We start from the raw sequence: 20062 nt of genomic DNA on the forward strand, positions 1-20062 counted from the left end.
CGGCGGCGGCGGCTGCCCGCGCGGGTGCCGGCGCCGGCTGGGAGTTTCAGTCAGGCGCGGCGCGGGCAGCCCGCCGCGGGACCTCGCGGCGCAGCTAGGCGGCGCGGTGCACAGCGGGCCTCTCTCTTTTCGCCCGGGCAGCCTCGGCGGCAGGATGGGTGAGCGCTGCGCGGCGCTGCGGCCGGGGCTGGCGGGTCGCCGAGGCGGGCGGCGGCGGTGGCGGTGGTGGTGATAGAGGGCCGGCGGTAAAGGGCCGGCGCGCTCGCCGCCCCGGGAGCGAGCGGGCCTGGGGCCGCCCCGTCGCCGGCGGGCCGGCGCGGGGATGGCGAGCGTGGCGAGACCGGCGCGGGGCGGCGGGAGCTGCGCGGCGGCCTCATCGGCCCGAGCGGGTGTTTTGCAGGGAAGTGCCGGGGGCTCCGCACCGCCCGCAAGCTCCGCAGCCACCGCCGCGACCAGAAGTGGCACGACAAGCAGTACAAGAAGGCCCACCTGGGCACGGCGCTGAAGGCCAACCCCTTCGGCGGCGCTTCCCACGCCAAGGGCATCGTCCTGGAGAAAGTGTGGGTGAAGCCTCCCAGCGCCGTGCGTGGCCTCCGGCGGCTGTGTCCCCTCGGGGGGGGGGGGAGGGGCAGCCTGCCGTTGCAGCATGCCAATTTTAGTTATTTTGTAGCTGCTCTATACTAACTTATTTTTCTAAATGATAGCGCTGAAAGGTGTCTGTTCTCATACGCTTAGTGTTGTTTTTGAGATTGTTTTTATCCTCTGTATGAAGAGAAATAAGATTTACCGAGCACTTAAATTTAGTTTATGGGGGAGGGATGCAGAGTTCTCTGGGGAGGAGGGGTTGATGCAGTCAGCAAGTCTCAAAGATGTATCTACTTGTGTTCTGTTTTTTTTTTTCTTCTTCTTTTTAGAAGTTTGTCATTTTTGTTTGGACACTGCCAATTTTTGGTGATGACTCATATCACTGCCCAGGACTCCAAGATGTTTCTTTTATTTTTCAAACTTTTAGTTACTGAGTTGCTATTTGTTTTGAGGACACTCACTTTCCAACTTTACTCTGTCTAGCAACTAATTAAGTCTTTGGATACTGTATAGCTTCAAACAGATCACTAATAATTTGGTTTGAAATACAGATGCAACTTAGTATAAAATAATACAGTAATTTATAGTATTGTAATGTTATCTGCTAACTATTCAAATAGATTTTCACTAACGTATTTTCCTGTGTTTCCATTTTAGTGGAGTAGAAGCTAAGCAGCCCAATTCTGCTATCAGGAAATGTGTCAGAGTCCAGCTGATCAAGAATGGCAAAAAAATAACAGCTTTTGTTCCCAATGATGGTTGCCTAAACTTCATTGAGGTGAATAATTTTCAAGAAACAGCCTATAGAAAGTTGTATATGAAAACAAAGAAACACATAACTGATGGAATAAGGCATTGACCAGATGAGGTTCATGGTATTTTGAACTGTGTATATCTTAATACTGTATCTGCAGAGGGAGATGAAAAAATGCTAGAGATGTTTTTGTACTTTCCACTTGCTAAGCTAAACCAGCCCTCAGCAGCATTACTGCAAGTTAAATGACACCTCAGCTTATGCTTCCCTTCTCCAAAATACTGGAGGGGATAAAATATTCCATAACTTAGGTATATCAGTCTACAGCCCTCATGCTTTCCTCTCCTTCTACCCTTTCCTTGGGAAGTCTGTGGTGTGTCTCAAATTTAATGTAAGTTAATTCAGAAGTGTGCACAAGATTAATGTTTACAGCTCTGTAACTGCACTGTCTTTCATTCTAGGAAAATGATGAAGTTCTGGTTGCTGGTTTTGGTCGGAAGGGTCATGCTGTGGGTGATATTCCTGGAGTTCGTTTCAAGGTTGTCAAAGTAGCCAATGTTTCTCTGTTGGCCTTATACAAGGGCAAGAAGGAGAGACCAAGATCATGAACTGAAATTGATCTGCTAAGAATATCAATAAAACTTTTGATTGGAAAAACTCCTATGCTTGTTGTGTTAGGTGGCTTATGGTGATGTTTTTTTTTATTTTTTTTAAAATATGGTATCTGCAAGTAATGTACCTCAAATGCTGGGGCACACTGTCACTTTGTTTGCAGCCAGCTTTTTCCTCTGTAAGTAATGCTTTGCTGTAGACAGAAGAAAGCCAGAGCATCTTTATAACCAATAGGTGAGGTTAATAAGCCCTCTGCAAATTTACCTTTGTGTTTGGCAGAATTACACACCTACCTGTCAAGAATTTCAGAGACTTACTTATTCTGTGAATATGAAATTCCAAGACTGCCAGCATCTTCCTGAAGGCTAGCTACTTCTGCCTAATAACTAGAGTAACTGTCCTGCTATCAGGATGGATTGATACCTCCCTCTGAGGCCTTTAGCCCTTCACAGACCCTACCTCCTAAAAGCTGTCATGAAAAGGCCCTTCCCCCCGCCCTGGCTAAATTTCTGAATTCTTACATTGTCACTTGTGTAGAACTAAAGATTTTGAAGCTGGGGTCCAAGTGTGACACTGTATAGCACAGAACTAATTGGGACTCTCATGTAAGTAGGCTACATTGTAGCGGTATGTACCTCTCCAGTTTTTGGTACTAGCTTACCAGGGCTGGACTGCTGTAAGAGCATCAAAAAGGGGAGGGCACCATATGATCCTGGCACACATCATGTGGTCCAGTACAGATCTGACAGGGTGCTATATGCACTAACAGTGATAGTAATATCTGCAACAGCTAAAACTTGCAGTGATGTCAGAGCTGATACTAGCAAGTTTTGAGACACTGTGTCAAGATATGCATGATGATGTGTGGTGGATTAAATGATCTCTTTGGTGTCCCATCCTTATGATTCTAAAGTATCCCATTTGAGGTGGCTTCTACAAGTTTCCTTGTTTTCCTCTCTCTTCTTATACCAAGATTTTAAAAACTTGAGGGAGGATATTCCTTTCCTAGCAGTAGTCCAACAAATACAGATGGTATATAAATGCTTAACATTTAAAAGAAAATACAATTTCTCTGAGATGCAGCAAGATCAGGTCTGTTTCTGTCAGGAGATACGTACTGTGATGTTTTGCTAGTCATTTAACTTTATTCTAAAGAGAGGCAATGAACTCCAGCTTTGTAAAATATCACTGAACTCTAGGAAGAAAGATCAGTTGATTTTTCTGGAGTAGAGAATAATTATACTTCTTTGGACACTAAGTAGTTCCTTTTGTCAGATAACTCTGTCAGGTTTATTTAAAGCCTGAAGTACTATATATTGCTCCCTTGTTTTTGCTGATCTGTTTGGCAGCTGAACATAGATACTGTTTGAGATGTCTGTATTAACTGTAAGTAGTACTACATAATTTGGAACCTAATTATAGACTTTTAGAACAAACAGGCACCAGTCTAGTGTAGCTGGAACTTTATCCTGAGTCATCTTGTCAGTCACAAAACTGTTCCTATAGGAACAGAAATAAATTACTGCTAGGTTAGCCCCAAAATATCTTAATGTTTCTTTTGGACAATTTTATTCATCAGAGATTAAACCATGCCCTCAAGCAGCAAAGTTGGAAGGAGGAGAAATTACATGTATTTTTTTTGGAGAACAGCCTTCCTCAAGTTGAAAATGGTCACTGAAAATGTTGAAAATAAGATGTATTCATGGTATTGAAATAACAGCAGTTCTAGTTCCTAGTGTGAAGACAGGCAATGACACCTGATACACAATTCATCAGATTTAGGGCTTGAAGAGACTATTAAACCATCTAATCTGATCTCCTGTCCTACTCAGCCTACAGAACTTTACCCAGTGAAGTGTAAATTAAGACTTACTAGCTTGACTTACGCAAATGTTCCTGATGTGACGCCCATTTCTTTTAGTTCATTCCTGTTGTTATCTGTCATCATTTAACTGTTGTGTTGCTGACTTTAATGCATCTTTAATTTTGAGTAAGGCTTCTTGGCTTTACCTTTGCTAGATGGAAAAAATCTTAACAGTATCCATGTGTGCGTGTGCGTATGTGTCTTTTGTAATCGAGCTACTTGAAAAACTCAAGTTTTTCATCAAGATGCACAAGATTTTTTTTCATATCTTGAATGATTTTTCTCTGTTGTCCGGTTTTTCAACATCAAGCTAAAACACGGATGCTGGATCTAGCATAACAGAATAATAATTTGGCCTTATCAATAAAGAGGCCATATTCTCCCTAAATTAGCCTTTAAATTGTTGTTAGGGCCTCCATTCTGCTGATATCCTTGCACTTTTTTCTTTTTTTTTTACCTTGAATTTGGCTATTGAAAATATATTTTGCACAAAGCTTCTGCAGTGGAGGGCTGTGTTCTTTGTTTCATGTTAGAGCTATTTTATGCAATGAAATACTCAAAATATTTATTTGGCTGAAGTTAGAGTGTAAACAGTTCTCACATTATAATCACGATTCATCTGTGTGTTCATCTAAGAGGCTCTGCTCCAAATAGTATTCAACTAATTTATATGAAAACAATAAATTCAAGAACAGATTGAGAATCTCTACCACTGAATATTTTGTAGTTTAGTCATCAGGGAATTTGTGAAATCGGGGTTTGAATCCTTGCTTCAAATCAGGCACAGAAGCAATACTAAACCTATTGAACCCTTATCCTTGTAAATGCTGTAACCACTGTCAAAATGGATGTAAGCTTGGTTGCAGTTCCTTTTCAACTTTGTGGGGGAACACTGGAAAAGTTTCCATCTGCGATTTCAGAATTAAGACTCCCTCTATTGTAACCTGACTTTAATACCCTTTAATAACTTTCAGAGTGAGGCCTTAACTCAGTGCCTCTTTAGTTTTACCTGCATGCTGCCTTAGACAGTTTTTCAGATCAGTTTGCTTATTTTTAAGCATCTGAGAATAAGCCAGTCAAGACTTTTATGTACATTCCTTAGGACAGATTTCAAACTGGTGAAATGCAGTTTGAAGATTTCTGCCAGCTTTGCGCTGGCTCTGCGCTGCCCTGCAAATGTCAAGCAGTGGGGCAGAGAGGCAACAGAATGTCTCTCTGAATAAAGTTTTACAATTTGGTTTTGTGTCTGCAGGGCAAGAGGAAAGCAAGAATAAAGAAGGTAGGTGTATTCTGTGCTCTTAGGAGAGAAAGGAAGATGAGGCAAAGTGGCCTTTGGTGTAGAGAAGAAAGGGGTTGAGACAGCAAGAGCCATGGGAAGAAGAGTGCTGAAGAAGCAGCAGAATTCCTGCTGTTGCGAGACAGTTGGGGATAAGGTGAGGAAGAGACAACATGATTCAAGGCATGGTTTACATGAGGACCTAATATGAAGAGGATTATTGAACCTCTGCCAGACTTGGATATGGTTGAAATCCAAGGACCTGTGGTGCACTTCAGTCAACTACCACACTGGCACATAAGTCAAGAGCAGAAGTTGGACTGACTATGCCATCAACTATCTCCCCTGCTCCCTAGAGTACCTAGTATCACTAGTGTTTTACTGTGATGTGTGGTGTCCTAGCCCTCCTGTTTTCTTATATAGTAGAGGGTTAACTGATGGTACTTTTTTCACATGTGTTCTGGATGTTTTCTCTTTTCATCCAAGATGTTACGCAGATGGGTTTTGAGGATCTTCTACATCTGCCCAGTATTTCTGACAGCTTCACTGAATCTAAGCTACTGTTTATGCACAGTAACTTCAACCATGCCATTGCGTGGTTGAAATCCCAGGTATGTCCTTAGCATATGCCTACTCTGGCTGTGTCTAATGCTTCCATGAAACATGGAATGCAGATGCAATAATCTCATATAGGCCATAGTAGAGATGCATATTCTTCTACAATGTCTCTGAATTCTAGCCCTAATCTAGGAGAAGAACAATGTAAGGAGACAGCCAGGTTTGAAAGAATTGGCTGCCAACAGTACAGCTGTACTTATGAATAATTTGCATCAAATCAAGTGTAGACACACGTGAGAAAAATCAGCTACACAATTACTGGCATAACAAGTAGAACTTTGCCAGTTTTTTTGAGGTGAGTCTTGATTATAGTAAGATTGAAAGGTACTGGATTAGCAAATCTGACCATTGAACTGAGGGCTATGATTCAAAGCTTGCTGGTCTGACCCCAATTCCTGATGGTAGAGACAGATCCTAGTCAGCTAGCTTAATCTAGAAATCTTGGTCTTACATATGCAAAAGTTAGCATAAACAACTGCTGGTGTTGGGATTCCAGGTCAGTTTTTCCAGAAGCTACATTATTTCAGCTTAGAGAATCACCAGCTTCGGTTTTGTTATTCCAGCAAATTGAGCCTGTTTTTGTTATTTTAACTTGCTTTTCTTGTTTAGCAAATGCAATGAGTATGGTTTCCAGTGATACTCCTTTGGAAAAGGATTCTACTGCAGCCAGCAAAAAGTACTATTAAAGTACTGCTGATTATTTAACTTTTCAAATTCTAAAGTCAATCTGGTAAAGCAAAGCACAAGAAGAGATACAAAAGTTTCCTGGGGAGGTAAATGGATCTATATTCGTTTCTGAATGTAGGGTATTGTTGTGAGGTAATCTTGCCACTAGATGTTGCTGTCAGTACAATGAGGGGGAAAGCTGAAAAACAGAAGTTGCAAACCAAAAAGTTGTTTATGTGCTCTTTAACAAAGGAAACCTTCAAATTGGCAAATCTAGCTTTTAACTGATTGAATGAGTTTCCTGTCAGGAGAATGGGAACTTTCTGTTTCCTTATTGCCTTCAGGCAGCTAAATGGTGGCTACCCGTCATATACAAACACAAGAGCTTATGAAGTAAATTCAGCTGAAGCCATGTTAGACTGCAAAGCATAGAAGAGAATAAAAATGCTTATTACTCCATCAGGCATGTGTACCTTTAACAGATTTGGTTAAATCAGGGGCTTCTTTTAACTTCTTGCAATGTAACAGCAGTGAGACTAGCTATTATTAAGATGAAGGGATAATATTAGCTACAAGGAGTGGGAGAATGCACAGAACTGGGAGCAGGAAAAGAAAAGTGTAAAGTTATTAAAGCTAGTAGCATGTTTTGAGCTGAATTTTATCTTTTGCTTCATGAACATGTTTACAAGGTCACAGATCTAGTCAACACTTAGGCATCACGATTCTTCCAGCAAGTAAGTGTTTCTGTGGATTCTGTCATAGCTCAGAAATAACTTGTGTTATCTGGATACCACGGAAAAGAAGTCAAAGGAGAATGAACCAAGCCAAACCTAATCACCAGATCACTATTAAAGTGGTTTTAAGCCTAATAAATAAGCCTTACAGCTACATGTTATACAACCCAAATCCTCCAGAACACAAGGGAATCCAGACAGCTCCAAGAACAAAGATGAACTTGTCTGATAGATACGGCAGTCCATGTTTCTACTTTATTAGCAGAACTTGTATAAACATTAAAACACTTGGCTAATCATAAGAAGCCAGTTATACCTGACTGACTACTGGATGCAAAAGAATGAACCTTGTAAAGCCTGGAGAAGCTATCAATGCTTGGCCAAGTGAGGCCTGGCTGGAATCCACCAAAATTCAATTCAGGATTTGATTTGGATCAGGTGCAAAGGAAAAAAGGATTTGTTCATTTCTGCACTCTGCCAAATCTTTTTCCACGCATGCTCAGCTAGTGTTCCACCGTGCTGTGGGCTCTAGCTGCCTCTGGAAGCGGAGCGGCATCAAAGGTGGCGCTTTACTCAGCAGAGGCAACAATCATTAAGACAAGCCTCCATATTTCAAGGTGATGCATTCCAGAAGAGACAGACCCAACATCAGAGATTGGTTCTGGTGATGCAGAATACTTTTGATGAATATCTGCTCACAGGGATCCTTCCCTAACTATAGGCTAATCCTGGGCAGCAACAAATACGGGGAAATGAAACACCTGAACAGTATCTTCCTCCATCTGGCCTCTGCTGCTGAGGCTAGCAGAAGCACAGAGAAGCACACAGCCTAATCTCTTCAGACAGGGCTACCTCTTCCAATGCGTTGTACTAACAACATTATTGAAAAATTATATTACAGAAAAACATGTTGTTTTCTAACAGGTTTGAGAAAAAGAAGGTGTTTGAGGCAAGGTTCTGTAAAATCATTCTCTTTTCAAACACAGCAGTAAACTGTTCTCTCATTTTAAGTAGAAATTCATCTTCAGTAGGTGATAGTTACAACAAGCTCTCAAGTGGTTAAGCGAAAGTTTCCTTGTGGTGCAGGGTTTTTTTACAGACACTTTAAGACTCTAATGAAAACTAGGACATAAAGATAATAAGCAAAACACCTTTCTAATTCTTCCTGAGCATTCAATACATGGTTCTTCTCTTCTGGACTACTCTTCTAGTATGGCTGTCCTACCTGGCTTTTGAAATTTAGGAATTAATGCTACAGCTACTTGATGTGGCAGTTTTGCAACTATGAACTTTATCTACACCTTTTTCTTCTAGATGGTAAGAACTTGTTGCTGAGAGATGCTCTAAACATCCTCTTCAATGCATTTTTGAAAGCCTATATGTTATTAAAAAGTGCACAGATATACATACACACTGTATCCTCTAGAAGAGAGAGCTTTGGAGAAATTAGCTGTAATTCCACAGTTCAGAGGAAAGAGAAATAATTTTCTTTTGTGCTGGGCTGAAATGCTATGCAATATAAACATAATGTCCAAACTTATTAAATTGCAGTCAGAGTAAATGGCAAAAAAAAAAAAAAAGTTATTGAAAAAGTTTTGCTGAACTTCACAGAGCTGCAACAGGAATTGATATTGATTACTTCACCATATTGAGCTCTAATTAACTAGCTCAGTGCATTTACTGTTGTGAAAACAAGCATTTAATTTAACCCAGGGAATGTTTCTTTTAGTAACCAAAACCAACCAACTACAAACCTTCTGGCAGACCAGATTGGGGGTTAAATTCTAACCTGATTGTACTGACAAAAAGGGAGATTATGTAGCTAGTAATTGCATTCCACAGAAAAGCATATTTTTGGCTTGGTTGAACACTTAAGATTTGTTCTTCTGGCTGATTCTTGTAACCAAGGGCAGGTATGAGTCAGTTCTCTTAAGAAAAAGTCCCCGAAAGCAATGGTCCTCAATATGTCTTCCCAGATTACCAGGAATGAACGACTGAGCAAACTCACAGAACTCTGGATCCAGAAATGTTCTTCTATTCTGCAATATTTCAGACAATGTATGTAGCCAAAACCCAAAATTCAGATCTAAAAATCTTCTAAAGATTTGCTAAATAAAATTACCAAACAGTGTTGCAGTTTACTTGATTTTGAAATAAAACAAGATTTTTGAATGTAAGCCTTTTGTGTTAAATGTTCCACAAGTCATTAACGCATAGATCTAAACAGGAAATTAGATGCCTATCTCCCACTTAAGTCATTAGAAAACAGTTACCTAAGTAGAATTGTATCTCTCTTGGCTTCCCATATTTATGTTATCCCTTATTTGTTTCCTAATCTAAGCTTAGGCTATTTCCAACTGTCCTGAATTTTTCTTCAGTGACATCCTGGACAAATTTCAGAGAAACACTGAAACTGATGATGATACTGCTCTCTTACTTAGATATTTATGGTGCTAAAAGGTTAAGAATTGTAGTGGGGCAGGGGAATTTTCAGATTGCTCATCCATTTCATGCTATCAATTATCATCATCATGTCTAGGTAGCTGTGGGAACAAGGTCAAGGCATTGCAGACGAATTTGGAGGGGCTTTATCAGCAGGAAGGAAGCAAGGCAGAAACAGCTTCAGAAACTAGGAACGACTTGAGTTTCTAGCCAAGTGAATGTGTGGTTGTAAGATATCTAGGAGGTTGATTGATTACTGGCACAGAATGTCTGTGAGTTAGAGTGTGACTGTCAGGATACTGACAAAGCAGTATCCCGCTGTGTGCAGCCATGCATTAGACAAGTACCTAGGGTTGTCTCTGACAGAGGAAATCTTAAGTTTAGTACAATGTACAATGTCTTGTCCAAATAATCCTCAATTTTGTTTACAAATGATAAATTAAGGTAGAAAGCAGTGTGGTGCAGTAAGAATTCCTGCACCTAAAAGAACTATTGATTTCTTATCTACATAGAAATTTCATTTTTCTTGTAATTCTTGAATAAAAAGAGGAAAAGACTAAGGTGCAGTGGAATGCTGGTGGAGTGGAAAAGGTGACTGGAGTATAATCTCTCAGACTCATTCATATCTGCTTTCTTTTGTCTCTAATTACAAGCTGTAAGTTACATAGTCTGATGCACCATGTGACATGGATGAGATGCTGACATTCGGAGTAGGACAGTGATATTTCACAGACTTGCAATAAGCAGTCTTGTCTATAGTGAAGAAACCCAACTGGTCAAACCCTATTGTGAATGGTATTGCCATACCACAGTTGTAGATTCCAAGACAGAAACAGGAAGAGCTTGTCTCCAAGAAATATCTACGAAACTATGAATATACATTTTGCACAGCAGCATCTTGGCAGCTGAAGCTTCTCAAAGCCTAAAAACTAGTACTGAAAATAGTACTCAAAGGTGTTCAAGAGTCACTATTTCTTTCTTTATCAAGGATCCTCTCTTGTCCCGTATATTAAAACAGTGAAACTAGCATTCCAGCTATAAATTATTCCAAAGCCAAAGCCACTCTGCATTCAGGATTGCATTCTATTATTTATGTTCTTTAAAGGTGGAATTTCTTCTGTATATTTGACCCACAGTACAGTGCCAGGTAACAGCTGTGATGCTATGGGAAAAGGAGCAAAACTATGGGAAAATGAGCATAACTGATCCTCAGATATGCTGATGCAGCAGTGTCGATGGTCTATACGAACAGTTCTGTCAATTCTTTCTACTTCCCTGATCCTAAGGACAGTAGTAGCTAATTCAGACCTTAGTGTAAATAAAGCTACCTGAGGCCAGTCTGAAGTTTTATTGGAAGTAAGAGTTTCAGGGGCTAGCCAGCATAGTGTGCCAGTGTTCTGGCTAGAGGCAGGAGAAGCTGACATAGAGCTGCCTACAAATGCTGGGCAGCAGAGAATGGCTGAGTGCTTTTACTCCTTTATTCCACTGCAGCACAAATGAAGATCACGGAGCAGGCATGAACATCTAACCCTCTAAATGTGGCTCCTAAAACTGTTACCTGTTTTTTGTTTCTCCTCCTGTATAAATCTCCCTTAAATATGAAAATGGGATATGGATGCAATTATCAAGCATATTTTACCATAAGTGTTAAAAAGGCAATGTATCTGCTGTCCTGTTACATGAACAGAAGGCCATATTTCATAAATCTAACATGGAAAAATGGCTTTTCAGATTATGATCCAGAATGGGATAAATGTTGTGCTTTCATTATTAATTCCAAATGACTGGCAAAAATCTTTAACTGCACCAATGAAATTTTAAAGACCGTACTGTATTTCAATCCACCAATAACATATAAGGCAAGTTAAAAATATGCAACCAATCAAAATATCTGAAAGCCTAGAATTTGAAATCCTATGCATTTTACATTTCCAGCTCTGATGTGGCATACATTGGAGTCAGTATGCAAGTGACATATTGCTGAACATACAAAGTAAAATCCGTAATTCCATCTGAACTGCTCAGGACTTGCGTTCTGTTTTATACTACCAATAAAATGTGATTGGGAAGGAAGCCAAGATGACTTATATGAAGTTACTTCTAATCTATTTTTCACTGATTGCACTACTATGCAATTTCTACGTACTCAAAATTCAACAGCTATCAGGGGAGGCTTGCACAAGGGCTGCAGGATGGGGACTAAACCTGTGAACTACTAGTATAATGGGAAATATTAATGACTACAACAGTAACTCTCTCAGGGTATGGCAAAACTTCCTTCGGAGGCAGTGAAGAAGGGAAAAGCCAGATGTTCTCATATCATAGCACAAGGGATCATGAACTCTAGAACTGTACATGCTTAGTCAAATGTAGACTATAACTTGTCTAGAATCTTGATTCTGTTTGTTCCCTGAGGTGTGACGTACACAAAATATTCTCAGCAAAGTACTATTCAGTCCTGCGATTTGCACCATGGGACAGGATACATTGCATGTATGGTGCAGGCAGCAAAGTGCATTCTGGTGTGAAACACACAGGAGGACCCATGTGTCGAAGAATGGTGGAGAAGGTGGTACCTACGTGAACTAGTCCCAGCCCATGCAATGATTGCTACAGGCTTAAACCACATCCTAAAAGTGTTTTGCTCTACATGTCCTCAGACATTGTGCAGACTTTTCTAGAAACATGATTTTTAGTAGATACTTCTAGTAGACTCAAAATCCAACATTTCAATTCTATATCAAGGAACCATAGGCTTGTGCATTTGTGTGCAGCCTCGTTAAGGCCGCAACCCCAGTAAAACAGAGATAGGAAATGAGTAACTTTAAGTGGTCAATGCTGTCACAAGGACTTCATGTCTTGGTGGCATTTGAGAGTCATTGTCGCAACTGCAGTCAGCTCTTAGGTCTTTAACTGTAACCAGGCAAGCTCTTGTCAGGAAAGAGCACTGAATAGTTGTCCTCCCAAGTTGTACTGCTTACCACTCAGGAAGGATTCCTTTTGTCTGTGTTTGATTCCTAGGGAAGTCTGCAGTAGCTTTACTTCAGCTGACCATAATCTGTCCTTCAGCTCAGAGGCCTGAAGTGGGGACAACAAACAGAAAACGGAGAGGGAATGAAATTCAAATCACTGCAGCAGAGTTATGCTAGGCCACACTATCAACCATATGCTGGAGGGACTACCATAAAATGCTCTGTCACGGCTGACACAGACCCCAGTTCATCAGCGACCTCTCGACAGCCTGAAAGGGTGCTGGCAGCGTGCCAAGCACATCTCCTAGGACAACCTTTCAGTGCAAAATAAAAAAGGCAATAAGGCAATTCTGTAAGCAAATTGTCAGAACGTGAATCCTAAATGAACAGAACCAAGAGCTCCAAAGGAGAAGGTGATTTTTTGCCAGCTGTCCATCTGACGTTCTTGAATGTGTGGTGGGGAGAGAAAAAAAGGGTGATTTAATTCTCTCTTACCTATCGATTAAATCAGCATCTGTATTCTGCTCAGATGCTAGTTTTGCATAACTGAGAGAGAGATTCAGGCCCACAACTGGGCCCACAATACTCAGCCACGATGTAATGTAATTCGTGTGTCTAGAAAAAAAATAAAATAAACATATTACCCCAAACTTTTCTGAATTGCAGATATACCTGACAGTCATAAAGTAATTTCAAATGAGGTTATTCTTTCACTTCATCTACATCGAGCTTACTTTATTTTTCAGCTTTTAAGCGACAATCCAGAATTTTATTCCACTTGCACCAAGGGAGTTATCTTGACCATATCTATCTATTTCCCAGATGATTTACTTTACACGCATCACATAGAACCTCACAAAGCACGTTAGTGTTTCTCACCTATTCTCTTTTCGTGAACTGATCAGTACAGAAGACATGAATTCATTAGTCCGGCAGGGGTGTAGGACAAAAAATGGCTGCCCAAGTAAGGGGTGTTCCTAAGAAGGAAATTCAGTAGTTTTAGTATTCAAAAAGGGCAACAGAAAAGACAGTTTGCATTGGAAAAAGACAAAGCAGGGTCCACTTAATCCTTGATGTAATTTTTCTTGTTTCAGAATTTCACCCACATTGTTCTTCTAATGATAGTCATTGACAAATTAATGTTTGCGAGCATATTCTCTTATCAAAAAAGAGATAAAACATCACCAATCAGGTTATGCCATAGTGTTAGTTTTCAGGTTTTCAGAGCAGCTCAAGTTACCTGTATCAGCACTACCTGAATGCAAGCAGGCAAAGCTACTGTGTCAACAAGTGTTTGACCAAATGTAGTACACAAAAAAAAGTGCTCCATCGAAAAGCTCTTAACAGCTTTGTTTCTTTATGCTTTGATCATGTCAAACTGGTGCCAGGACATAAATACTTAAAAGTCTGTAGCCTGTGAGGGAGAGCAAGAAAGAAGGAGGAAGAGCTCTCAGGATGGCTTTAACTTCCACTAGAGGGGATGTCCTCATTTTAGGCTAGACTAGTAGAAAAGGCCCTAAAATACAGTTGTCTTCCAAGAACCCCAGCTAAAATCAGCCACAAGGAAAAAAATACATCTAGTGACAATTAAGTTTGCAATCAGACTCCCCACAGCGTGATAAGAAGGACTTTCTATGTTCCTTTCCATCTTCACGCTGCACACGATGCTACTGAAAACTCAATCCAATGCTCCATAAAGCTTTCACTTTCATCTCCAAAAGACATTCAAACAGAATACGTGTCCTGACTTAATCAAGCCTGTACTCAATGCAAAACCATAACAGCAATCTCATCTGCTCTTACACTGGTGACACCAGCAGAGCAGCACATCTGACTGTCTCATACTCTCTGCACCAGGGAAGTGATTTTCCTTTAATGCTGCCGAGGTCACTGCTACTGCTGCTGCACCAAAATAAACAAATCCTACCTCATCCCCACACTCAATAAGGGGCATAAGCACTTAATACAGGGGAACAGCTGGAAAGTGATTCCAGACAAGAAAGATGTCAAATACAAAACACCATGATAGTCCACTTAGAACTGAACACAGACTGTGTTTAGCTGTCGCTAGGCCCAGGACTGTGCCAGAGCTGAGGGGCACACGATACAAGGCAGAGGGGTGAGGAGAACTGGGTATGGACCATGACTAAAAGAGCAGCAGCATCACCACCTCTATATGGTGCTTCTCATTCAGCTGCGGGAGGTCGGTCCACCATGCTATGCTACTCCCAAGAGCCACAGCAGAGACTGACTTTGAGGACTGATGTGATGGGTGTTTTATTCTGGGTAAAGGCCCTTTTCCTTAGCTGTTTGTTCGCTTTGTGCTGGCTCTGTCTTTGGATGGCAAAGAAGAAACTAAACTAAGTTTATGCTCCCGGAGGGGCTTTCTTTGACCAGGCTGGTATAGTTGCAATCAGACTCCAGAAGTTCTGTGGCTGCATTTTAGCTGAATATCTAGCACACTGCCTGCACTAAAGAGAAGATCCTCACAGACTTCTTAGTCTTTCTGCTATATAGTAAAAACTCTTTCTCCATCTCCTTGCCTACAAACAAAAGCCAAATCCTGTCCCACCAGATGTTCTTCTGTCATCTTCAGAGACCAGGACATGTTCCATATTATTAAATATTAAATTGCATCTCTTACAGTTGAAGGACACTTGGTTCTTATGCTGAAAATGTACTCAGGAGGATAAACCATTTTGTCTCTAAGGGAACTTTAAATAACTCCCAGAAGCTTCAGAACATATAAAAAATAATGTTCAGAAAGATTTGTTTTACATTTCAGTGCAAACAGATAACTTATGCAAGAATGCTACCATCTGCTGTCCATAATAGTGAACTGATGCTGTTTCCCATTGAGAAAAACTGACAGTTTGCATTAAAAATCCTTTCTAATAATCTGCTGGCTTAAATGAGCCTATGTCTCTAAATAATGCTTGAAAAGACAGAGTTGGTGCCAATGGTATTCCTCAAAGATAGTAACAAAGATAGTTAATGATTTTTACGAAACTGTTAAGCAGGAAGAAAAAATTAAGTAGAGCAAATAGCAATTTACGCCAACTTCTTTATATGAAGAAAGATGGTAAAGAGAGAACACATGCTCCCCAAAAGAATGAAAATGATCTGGGCTTTAAATGTATACCATAAAAACAATTTTCAAAGCTGACCATTCAGACAAGTCATTCTCAGTTATCCTGTGACCTGATCTTTGATTCTATCCGGAGCTGCTTGCTTGGGCAAATCACCAGTGCATGAGGGATGGAGGCCAGGGCTGCTTTTTTTAAAACAGCTTATTGACTTTATATTCTACATCTTTCTTCTTTTAGTTCTTTCTCTTCTTACAACATGACAGAGTGAGCCTGAAAAACATCTCAAACTCTAACAATCAGGTATATATATGAAAAAGCAGAATGCATTGCTGTTGAGTTTTTCAAAAGGGCAATGTCTTGGTCCCATCATCTCTGATATCAATGTATGGCTTAGGAGCATGTGACAGATGTGAAACCTGCTCACACTCTGCATTCCCTGCAGTCTCTCCTCCAGTCTTCTAGGAGGTGGAAAGGCACTTTATTTCCTTCCTCATCCAGCAGACGTAAAGGCAGAGATTTTTGCTAGAGGACCAAGCCATCAGCTTCTGGGTTGATACTAAGGCTCTGAGGATATTTGGTTTCAGTTACTCAAACCCCCCTCCTAGCTAGTCCTCTGTGTTCTCTTTTGAATATTATCACGGGTTGCTTCCTACACTTTCTGAGGCAACAGCGCTGCCAGTGTGATGTAAATCTCACTGTAATCCACAGAACTACGAACTGTAAACCGGAAATGACCTAGGAGTTAACTTCATGCTGCGCCTCGGCCAGGCTCTGAGAATTGCAGATGCCCTAGAGTTGCCTACTTTCACATTCAGGAAGACAGAGTTGCTTTGGTTTCCACTTAGCACAGTATCTTTGTAAACTAAGTGCTGCCAACTATTTGTTTACCTCTAATCCAGGAAACTGAAATTCATTATTATACTGATCCTTCAGCAACTAAAGTCTACAGGCATCATGTCAAGAACAGTTGTGTCTAAAGTCGGAATTTTTCAATAAGCTTACTGCATGCATGCGTTTTTTCACCCTAAATAATAGGAATGAAATAGAAAGAATGCCATACTGCTCAGAACTGTTGAAAGCCTGAAAAATAGGAATATGCCACACACTGCATGTTTGACAGGAAAAACACAAAAGCACAAGAGATTAAAAGAAATCTTGAGCCAAGGCCCATTAAGCAGGAGCTCACAAAAGCCTCTAAAAAGGGAAAAGGCTGAGGCAAGGAAGAATAGCTGTTGAGCGATCTGGGAAAACATTCTGATAGCATCAGATCTGATTCAGTCATATCCTAAATTCCAAATCATGTACATAATGGCATCCCCATGAGGCTTAATGTATACTCAAGGTTAAATCACTGACGCAGCACTCTAAGGAGGAAGTATCACACAGCTGCCAATAAAAATGTAAGAGTTATCAAAACACTGAATTTTGGAATTGATAATGGGCTATAGAGGCTTTTTATTGCCAGGTCACCAGTTCAAATCTGGCAGAGGCTGGCAGTAGCTAGAAGTCATTATTGTACAATGGCTGTATATGCAATTGTCAGGTTTTACACAATCAAAGTAGCATTAATTAGTGCCCTTGTTGGTAGGCATTGCAGGTGAGTTCAGAACTGAAGATAGTGCTTTATCTTGTCACCCTAGGGGGTAGTCCATGTAGGTCAGCACTGCAGTACCCTGACAGGAAAATCAGGAATCTTGCACTTTCACTGCTCACCGTATGCCTTGAGAGAGGGCTGCAAAGCTCCAATACGATGAATCCCAAGTCTTTCTCAAACACTATCAAAAGTGTATTTTGCAAGAATGAATGAAAGTTGCGCTGCATCAGCTTCATGAACATATTTACTACCCACTGCAGTTATGTGGTGGAATGATGATATTCCATGTGTAGTGAAATGTATCCTGAGCTAAATACCATGGCAGCAATACCCGCCTTCAGCTACTCTGATCTGTACATCAGCTACATGAAAAATACAAAGTCTTACTGGGATTTCATGCAAAGATTCAATATAAATAATAAACAAGTCTTCTCAAGTTTTAGTTTAAAATTAATCTTTTTTCCAATATGTCAAGTAGAAATACATTTTCAGAGCAATGTGTGTGAGTTTCAAGCCGATAATCACAATTACTCTCTGGCAGTGTACAGAAAGAACCCATCTATGGGTTGCTCAACTCTTCTGGACAGTAACGGACTGACAGACGGAGATAGTTTATTTGAAATCAACAATATTATTTTCTTCACTGACTCATAATACTGTCTGTTCAGCACCATATATTGGAATCCATCATACATCTGCATATCCCTTCTGAGTCTGGCCCAACTTTCATGGGAAATTGAATTTTCACAAGCAGCAACAAGGTCTGGTGAATTTGTAAGTTCAAAATATTGCTTCGTTTACTTTTTGTAGAAAGACCTCTTTATTAGGTGACAAGAAGAAAGATTTGTAAGGATGTTCAGTACCCATTTCCATAGCTGTTACCTCAACTTCTCTCAAACAAAACCATATAAAAGACAGATGGATGAAAGATGTGAAATGTTTCACTTGGTAGTTTGAAAGTGAATGCAGTTTTGTTTAGGGATGCTACACAAGATTGAATGAGACTGAGCGCTGGCAGCACAACAGCTTACTGTTTGTTAGCTGAGCAGCTAGAACCACCTGTGCACATCTTCTGAGCTGCCTCAGCCATGAGGTTAAACTGGTGAGCTTAAACCTCTTTCTGAGCCCTTGGCTATAGCAAAAAGAAAAAAAGCCATAGGCTCCCAGAAGACTGAAAAACTTTTCAGTTTAGCAGCACCTTTCTCTATGTGGTGTAAGAGGGCCAGTTCTCATAAAGTCTGTCAGGGATGGGAAGACTTGATTGGCTGTCTTTCACCCATTCTGTCATCATTTATTAATGAAACTGGACTGTCCCTTCCAAGGTCATGAAGATTTAAAAATGTAAAAACATAACTTCCTCCCCTATCTTGTGCAATGCCTATAATGCAGTGAAATGTTAGACATGAATCTCAACAATGGCAAAAATCAAGTAGTTCCTAAGTATAAGCATAATTAAGTACAAAACTTCCATCAGATTGGATTATGTCACTTTATCTAGCAGTGCATATAGGAAAAAATATCCATGTCAGACTTAAATTAAAAATAAACATTACTTCAGGTAATGGGTAATTGGCTGTAGGTAGCTGTACTGTGTTCTGCTCTTCTCTTCCCCAGCCAGCAGGTATTTTGCTGTCAGTACATCTCTTGAAACAGTACCATTTATTTTCTCTGTCATAACTGGAACTCTTCGAGTAGTAATGGCTTCTATTTTCTCCAGTGCTACATTAAACTGCCTTAGAGCATCCATCATAACATTTATGGCCTCTCCATTTATGATAGTGCAAGGGATTTGTGTCCAAAACTACCACTGCCCTCATCCAGTTTGCATGATGTTGCTTTGACAAAAATCATTCACGGAGGGATGTCAAAACCTTCATGCAGAACACTGCTACCGAATGCCACAGCTAGCACCAAATTAGCAGCAGTGTTTGCAATCCCAGTCACTGGGTCAGAAGAAGGAGGCAGGATTAATAAAATTTGTTCCCCATAATCTCTTCCATTTCAGGAAATGGAAGTAGTGATGCAATAAATAAAGTTGCATGCCTTCCTCTTTTCACCACCTTAGAACTGTTAGGTTTAAAATCAAGCCACCAATTTGTAATCATGTTTACTGAAACTAATGCCCATTTTTAAGTAAAAATTTTTCACTCAGGCTTATGGTAATACACGTACTTTATATTCTTGAATTCACAGGCAATCTCCTTTTCCATTCTTTGTTTTTATATATGTCAGTAGTAACTTTTTGTTGGGAAAATCAAACACTTCTCATTCATAGAGGAAACTCGTATAATTTTGTTCTTCAGATTGTCCGCATGTCCCCCTACCAAAACAGTAATTGTGCACTTGTGGAACTTCAAGCGTGTTGAACTTAAGGTCAATGGGATTACTTTATGCTTAAATTACACATGTGCTAAAGGTAGTGTGTAAAAAGTGAGCAATGTTTTTATGAATGAGGGCTAGGGAGACACTAAGCCAGAGCAGTGAAGCCAGATGAGCTTGTGTTGTGTCTACAAGGCTCAGCAGCATTGCTTGCAGAGGCAATGGGAGAGCAGCAGCAGGCACAAGAAGTAGGTTCTAAACTCTTTCTCTCTCTCTTCCCTTCTTCTTACAGAAAATGTTTCTCCAATAATGGAATTACTACAACAGAAACTCCATCACTGTGGAATCACTATGTTGCAGAAGCAGCATTTTTAAGGAACTGCAATTACACAGGGAACTTCTATCATCCTGATAGAAGGTATAGATCATAGTAAGAAAGTTATTTATTAGAATACTAATTGTATAGGGCTCTTTCATTCTACTGACAGAAGTTGCAACATTTCTATTGAAATTGCCATTTCATAAAAATAATGTTTT

At 40.3% G+C, this 20062-nt stretch overlaps 2 protein-coding genes across 7 annotated transcripts in view; one reads left to right on the plus strand and one right to left on the minus strand.

Annotated features, from left to right (window-relative positions):
• The first annotated feature begins 54 nt into the window (after positions 1 to 54).
• Positions 55 to 2000, plus strand: LOC135324703 (small ribosomal subunit protein uS12). The gene is made up of 4 exons (XM_064501506.1): positions 55 to 158; positions 401 to 560; positions 1243 to 1363; positions 1801 to 2000. The coding sequence occupies exons 1-4, from the start codon at positions 155 to 157 to the stop codon at positions 1945 to 1947; spliced, it is 432 nt and encodes a 143-aa protein (XP_064357576.1). The 5' UTR covers positions 55 to 154; the 3' UTR covers positions 1948 to 2000.
• Positions 2001 to 11361: 9361 nt separating this feature from the next.
• Positions 11362 to 20062, minus strand: part of LOC135323494 (ubiquitin-like-conjugating enzyme ATG10) — an 82264-nt gene continuing 73563 nt past the window's right edge. For 3 of the 6 annotated variants that reach the window (XM_064501499.1, XM_064501501.1, XM_064501503.1), the window contains 3 exons: positions 13403 to 13500; positions 13019 to 13138; positions 11362 to 12629 (listed from right to left, as the gene is read on the minus strand). In XM_064501499.1, the coding sequence (XP_064357569.1) occupies positions 12617 to 12629; positions 13019 to 13138; positions 13403 to 13500 (231 nt within the window). In that variant the 3' untranslated portion in view covers positions 11362 to 12616. The remainder of the gene's footprint in view (positions 12630 to 13018; positions 13139 to 13402; positions 13501 to 20062) is intronic. The other 3 variants (XM_064501500.1, XM_064501505.1, XM_064501502.1) reach the window with 2 other exon arrangements.

The sequence above is a fragment of the Dromaius novaehollandiae genome, chromosome Z (genome assembly GCF_036370855.1).
Source record: "Dromaius novaehollandiae isolate bDroNov1 chromosome Z, bDroNov1.hap1, whole genome shotgun sequence".
Taxonomy (NCBI): domain Eukaryota; kingdom Metazoa; phylum Chordata; class Aves; order Casuariiformes; family Dromaiidae; genus Dromaius; species Dromaius novaehollandiae.